Source organism: Epinephelus moara, chromosome 21 (genome assembly GCF_006386435.1).
Source record: "Epinephelus moara isolate mb chromosome 21, YSFRI_EMoa_1.0, whole genome shotgun sequence".
NCBI lineage: Eukaryota > Metazoa > Chordata > Actinopteri > Perciformes > Serranidae > Epinephelus > Epinephelus moara.
Window position 1 is genome coordinate 10,840,944 of NC_065526.1, and position 6,057 is coordinate 10,847,000.

The following is a 6,057-nucleotide window of genomic DNA, read 5'->3' on the forward strand; positions in this document are numbered from 1 at the left end:
TTGGGATCCCCCAGGAGGAGCTAGAAGACATTGCTGGGAAGAGGGACATCTAGAATACCTTGCTCAGCTTGCTGCATCCACAACCTGGCTCTGGATAAGTGGATGAAAATGGATGAAATCTATGGTTTTGTTGACCAAGGGTGATAAAACAATAACCAACAACACCTTTGGCCTGCTACTTACTTATCATTGATAAGAGTTTGTTTTTTTGTCCTGAAGCAGAAGAAAACACCCTTTGCCTTTCTGATAAATTCACGGGTATTTCCTTCTTCGTATGGTATATAAAGCACCGTGAGGAGAGCTGATCAAGACAGACAGAAGTGAAAGATGAAGACCTCCGTGGCTGTGTTGACTTTATCCCTCCTCTACCTTGGCATGGCTGAGGTGCAGCAGCGGGATCACCGAGCAGAAGAGGGCAATAGCACAGAGATTCCTGCCATCGAGCCAGCTTGTCTGTGNACCTCCGTGGCTGTGTTGACTTTATCCCTCCTCTACCTTGGCATGGCTGAGGTGCAGCAGCGGGATCACCGAGCAGAAGAGGGCAATAGCACAGAGATTCCTGCCATCGAGCCAGCTTGTCTGTGTGCTGGTGACGTAACAGGGGTCCAGAAAAACTCTTGCCAACTTGTTGTCATGTTAAGAGAGCTGGAGGCCAAACTGAAAAACACTGAGAAACACTTAGAGGATCTGAGGGGAGAGGTCCAAGGTGAGAACATACAGTAACTACACAATACGTTTTAATTATGTCTTGGAGCAGGTATCATTGACATTGTTTTCAGTTTGGCTCTAACCTAAACCTAAACTATAGGTTTTGAAGTATGTCTTGGGGTATGTATCATTTCCCATGTTTTCAGTGTGGTTCAGGTTTAGTTGTCTTTAAATGCAAATGGGAAAAGTATGCTTTAAAAAAACAGACAAAAAAAACTTTATAATAACTCTTTGATTCCATGTAGCCTCTCAAGGTAAGCGGGTGGCGTTTGGAGCATCTATCGGCAATGTTGGAAATGTTGGACCTTTTAATGTTGAGATCACACTGACCTACAAGAATGTGTTCACAAACACAGGCTCATACAACCCTGCAACAGGTAAAGTTACCATAATGATGTGTATTCATACATGAATGGATTAATTTGGTAAATAAATACTGTCTGGATACTACTCAACAAAATCAGATAGAACTTTCTTTGTTGACCATCCTCAGGTATTTTCACTGCTCCAGTCAGAGGAATCTATTACTTCAGCTTCTCTGGACAAAATATATCAACTAGAACAATGGGGCTGCAACTGATGAAGAATGGAGTACACATGGTGTCTGTGTGGAACCATGTGGCTGGACACCGCCATGAGACAGTAACCAATGGCATGACTCTACAGCTTGAAGTGGGAGACCAGGTGTACATGAGACTCTGGGGAAACACCTGGATTTTTGACAATTATAATAACCACAGCACCTTCATTGGTCATTTGTTGTTCCCTCTGTGAAAGATATAAAGTTCAAAGTAGGCCTTAAGGAGAGGTCAGCCACATGACTCAGACCATGGCTGTGTTAATACAGGTGGTGGTAATGTTACAATATGAAATGGAGAGACAAATCAAATAATCAATAACATGGGATGGATAATATTGAGGGGGACAGTTACTCATTTTTGTGTGTGTTTAAAGCTTCATTGATCAGTTTTAGGTCTCTAATAGGCAGCAGCCACTCTGTCATCTTCTCTGTTAGCTGTTTGCTGCCGGGCAGATAGTGTGGAGTGGGTTTATCTTTATTGCTGGAAGTGTTAATGATCGTTGCTCAGAAAACTTTAAATAATGTAACAATGACAAAATAATGCATGTTAAGAGGAATCCCTGTCATAATTATGCTCCTTGAAAACTGTATATTCATTGATATGTTTGCCTTTGTAATGTGTTTTAATAATAAAGCTACTCTGGCTCCAGCCTGACAAAATGCTGCTTTCATTAAAAACATGAAAACTGCAATTTTATTTTCATTTCATATGAGCTAAAATCATGACACAATTGTGATTCAAAAGCAAAAACCACAGTTTGCATTTTAACTGATTTACTCTTGAGCTTTGACAAAAAAGAAAAAGGGAAAAAAGCTAGTTTGGCACAATGTCTGAAATAATCTGAAATAATATGGTTAGAATTCAGTTCAATTCAATTTTATTTATAAAGCCCAATATTAAATATTAATATAAACCGAAAAATTAACTCATTGTTTTAAGTGTTACAGCTGTATGTGTTCTGTGCTGCTGTCCCTTTTCCCTCCATTGTACATCTGCTCAGGTGTACTGCATTACTTAACGACGTCCTGGTATGGAGGAGGTGCTTAAGAGCTCCTGTGCCAGCAGCAGAGGAGAGAGGCCTCTGGTCCTGCTGCTGTTAATAAATCCCATGGATCTAAGTCTTTTAAGGTGTCTTACATGGTTATTTTTGGTCAGTGGTGGCGTTCTGTTCGTCCCATAGGGCCACCAAAGGGTGGGGCCTAACAATGCTCATATTCTTTTTTAGTGGGACTGACTCAAAGTCGCCCAGTGCGACAGTGTGTTGTATAGTACCAAGAGAACTGGACCCAAAAGCTTGACTCGCACAGCTGTTCAGTTTAAAGTGGATTTATTTCAATAAGGCAAGAAGAGGTGTCTTGGGTTGATCCAGGGCACTCGGGGAAACAGGGCGGAGCAGAGCTGGAAACAGTTTGGCAGGCAAACAGGTGACCAGTGAGTGTGAATCTGAGGCACAGAAAAACACAGTTCAAGCAAAAAGTTTGTTAGCATCGCAAGGTAGACTGAACGATCTGGCAGAGACTGGACCGCAGAGCCTGGGTATTTGTACTGCTGGGGTTGATTAGTGGATGGCTTTCAGGTGAGCAGGCAGATTGGCAGCAGGACTGATGAGAGCCACACACAGACAGAGAGAGAGGCAAACAGGGAACCACAAGAAACAAAGAGGAGGGGGAAAACAGCTGACACATGAGGAATGAAGGACAGGCACAGACTATGCCCTATTGCATAGAGCAATAAATGACATCAGGCTTTGGCTGCAGAGACATTAGATATGAGTAGGATTAATTAATTTTTGATGTACATCAATCAGCCAAAACATTAAAACCACCTACAGGTGAAGTGAATAATATTAATAATTTTATTACAATGCAATGTTCTGCTGGGAAAACTTAGATCCTGGCATTCATGTGGTTGTCATCTGACGCACTCCACCCACCCAAACACTGTGTCAGACCAAGTGCACCCATCATGGCAGCAGCACTCCTCAATAGCAGTGGTTCCCCAGCAGGACAACGCGTCGTGCCACACCACAAAAACTGCTCAGGAATGACCCGAGGAACGTGACAAGACTCAAGACTTGGACCTTGGGTTCATCCCAATATCCCTCCTCGAGTCCTCTATCCTCAATCACTTGACCCAGAAATCAGTTGAGACTCGCCATCTTGTAGGACGTCTCAATTTGTCAAATTCGCTCTGAGGAGTCAAGGAGTCAGTAGCCCCTTTTACACTGCCAGATTTTCGGCGAATGTTGGGCCGTTTTAACGGCAAGTTGCAAGCGTTTAGACACACAGAGCCGGATTGGCGAGTCGATCCGAGGTGCCCAATTTTCCACCTCATAGGGTAGTCATATTGACAGAACCTTTTTGGTTTAAAAAGAACAAGGCGGCCTTCCGCCACGGGAGGAGCTGTTGATGACTTGTGGGAGGAGCTGTTGATGACGCCGCACATGCGACCCACTGGCAGTGGATAAACAGGAAACAGCTGATGGCAGGAATGAGCAGCTAGTACTGATAGCAAGAGGGAAACGCAAACCTGACAGACACTGTAAAGATGAGCAACTGGGGAGACCGGGGTACTGGCATGTCCCTTGATCAGATTGGAATCTGGAAAATCTGGAGGCTAGGTCGACGCCTTGAGCTCTTTGTCACATTCCTCGGGCCATTGCTGAGCAGTTTTTATGGTGTGGCATGGTGCATTGTCCTGCTGGGGGGGCCACTGCCACTGGGGAGTGCCGTGGCCATGAGGCGGGGCACTTGGTCTATAACAATGTTTCGGTGGGTGGTGCATGTCAAGTGCCATCCACAACAATGACAGGAGCCAAAGTTTCTTTGCAGAACATTGCACTGTAACAAGATGATCAATATTATTCACTTCACATGTCAGTGACTTAAATGTTGTGGCTGACTGGAGTAAGTCTCTTCATGAGAATATCTGATCATAACAAAAATATACCATATCCAGCCTGTCTTATCTTTTAAGTGAACAAAAAAATAAGATTGTAAATACAAAGCTATGGTTTTGTTGAACAAGGGTGAAAAAAAAATTTTGTTTGTTCTGGTCCATCAGAGCAGAAGAAAACGCCCTTTGCTCTTCTGACTTTATATATGAAGCATTGTGAGGAGAGCTGATCAAAACAGACAGAAGTGAAAGATGAAGACCTCCGTGGCTGTGTTGACTTTATTCCTCCTCTACCTTAGAGCTGCTGAGGTGCAGCAGCTGGATCACCAGACCGGACAGGGCAACACCTCGAAGATTTCCACCATCGAGGCAGCTTGTCTGTGTGCTGGTGACGTAACAGGGAGCCAGGCAAACTATTGCCAACTTGTTCTCATGTTAAGAGAGCTGGAGGCCAAACTGAAAAACACTGAGAAACACTTAGAGGATCTGAGGGGAGAGGTCCAAGGTGAGAACATACAGTAACTACACAATACGTTTTAATTATGTCTTGGAGCAGGTATCATTGACATTGTTTTCAGTTTGGCTCAGGTTTAGTTATCTTTAAAAGCACATGTGAGAAGGATGCTTTCAGGGCAGCTTTCTGTCAGAAATCTTTTCATTTTAACCCAAACTATGATCTTTCCTAAACCTAACCATGAAAGGTAAACTTCTCTCAACAACTCCTCATTTTCATGTAGCCTCTCAAGGTAAGCGGGTGGCATTTGGAGCAACTATCAGCAATGCTGGAAACATCGGACCTTTTAACACTGACATCACCCTGACCTACAAAAATGTGTACTCAAACACAGGCTCATACAACCCTGCAACAGGTAAACTCACCATAACCAAATACTATCTTTGACTCTGGATACAATGTAAAGCAAAACATATGTAACTCTCTGTCAATCATCCTCAGGTATTTTCACTGCTCCAGTCAGAGGAGTCTATTACTTCAGCTTCTCTGGCCATAACATATCATCTAAAGCAATGGGGCTGCAACTGATGAAGAATGGAGTACACACGGTTACTGTGGTCAACCACCCGGCTGGAAACCGCCACGAGACAGCAACCAATGGCATGACTCTACAGCTTGAAGTGGGAGACCAGGTGTACGTGAAACTCAGCCAAAACACCTGGATTTTTGATAATGAAAATAACCACAGCAGCTTCATTGGTTATTTGTTGTTCCCTCTGTAAGTGAAAGGGGAATGTAGTGCTTGCTCTATAAACTGATGAGTATATCCAACATACTCATTTTATCTCTCGTGTAGTTGCCAGCAATTCCAGAGAAAAGTATCTGGAACTTTAGTAGCTAGACGCTTGACTGTGTTTGCAAGACACTCCGTAATTTTGTCTGTTAGCTGGTTGGTGCTGGGCAGATGATGTAGAGCGGGATTTTAGAGCTTCATTGTTAGGAAGTGGTTGCCTTTAAGTGTTTAAGACAGCTGCTTGGGAAATTTGAATCATGAATTGCTTTTGTTTATTGTTTATTGATATCATGTTTGCAGCTATCAAGTGTGTTTATGAATAAAGCTACTCTGACTCCAGCCTGAAAAAATCATCATTTAAAAACTGCAGACTGCCATTTCCTTTTCATTTAATATGAGCTAAAATCATGACATAATTGTAATATAATCAGTTTGCTTAACATATTAGCTTTATAAATGTATGTCCGATTCACACTCAATGTAAATGTAAATGTAGTCATAGTGGTTTGCAGTAGGGATGTCCTAGTCTCGCCACCAGACAATCAGAGATCTCCGCCTTCTGATAGTCTGGGGACACTACTTTCTAAAGTGTGTTTAACACACCGGCGAAAACGGCCGGCAACAAA

At 43.0% G+C, this 6,057-nt stretch overlaps 2 protein-coding genes across 2 annotated transcripts; both read left to right on the plus strand.

The window, feature by feature from the left end:
• Positions 1–501: 501 nt before the first annotated feature.
• LOC126382850 (complement C1q-like protein 2) lies at positions 502–1,838 on the plus strand. Its single transcript, XM_050032946.1, has 3 exons — positions 502–706; positions 954–1,085; positions 1,202–1,838. Exons 1-3 carry the CDS (start codon positions 502–504, stop codon positions 1,480–1,482), a joined length of 618 nt encoding a protein of 205 aa, XP_049888903.1. The 3' UTR covers positions 1,483–1,838.
• A 2,583-nt stretch (positions 1,839–4,421) lies between these two features.
• LOC126382849 (complement C1q-like protein 2) lies at positions 4,422–5,760 on the plus strand. The gene is made up of 3 exons (XM_050032945.1): positions 4,422–4,689; positions 4,922–5,053; positions 5,140–5,760. Exons 1-3 carry the CDS (start codon positions 4,437–4,439, stop codon positions 5,418–5,420), a joined length of 666 nt encoding a protein of 221 aa, XP_049888902.1. The 5' UTR covers positions 4,422–4,436; the 3' UTR covers positions 5,421–5,760.
• The last annotated feature ends 297 nt before the right edge of the window (positions 5,761–6,057 follow it).

What these genes read in the sequence shown, in the direction of transcription:
- LOC126382849 (XM_050032945.1), top strand. Translation starts at nt 4,437, where the DNA reads ATGAAGACCTCCGTGGCTGTGTTGACTTTATTCCTCCTCTACCTTAGA. An exon ending in TCTGAGGGGAGAGGTCCAAG is followed by an intron (nt 4,690 to 4,921) that starts GTGAGAACATAC and finishes ATTTTCATGTAG; the next exon opens with CCTCTCAAGGTAAGCGGGTG. An exon ending in CTCATACAACCCTGCAACAG is followed by an intron (nt 5,054 to 5,139) that starts GTAAACTCACCA and finishes AATCATCCTCAG; the next exon opens with GTATTTTCACTGCTCCAGTC.
- LOC126382850 (XM_050032946.1), top strand. Translation starts at nt 502, where the DNA reads ATGGCTGAGGTGCAGCAGCGGGATCACCGAGCAGAAGAGGGCAATAGC. An exon ending in TCTGAGGGGAGAGGTCCAAG is followed by an intron (nt 707 to 953) that starts GTGAGAACATAC and finishes GATTCCATGTAG; the next exon opens with CCTCTCAAGGTAAGCGGGTG. An exon ending in CTCATACAACCCTGCAACAG is followed by an intron (nt 1,086 to 1,201) that starts GTAAAGTTACCA and finishes GACCATCCTCAG; the next exon opens with GTATTTTCACTGCTCCAGTC.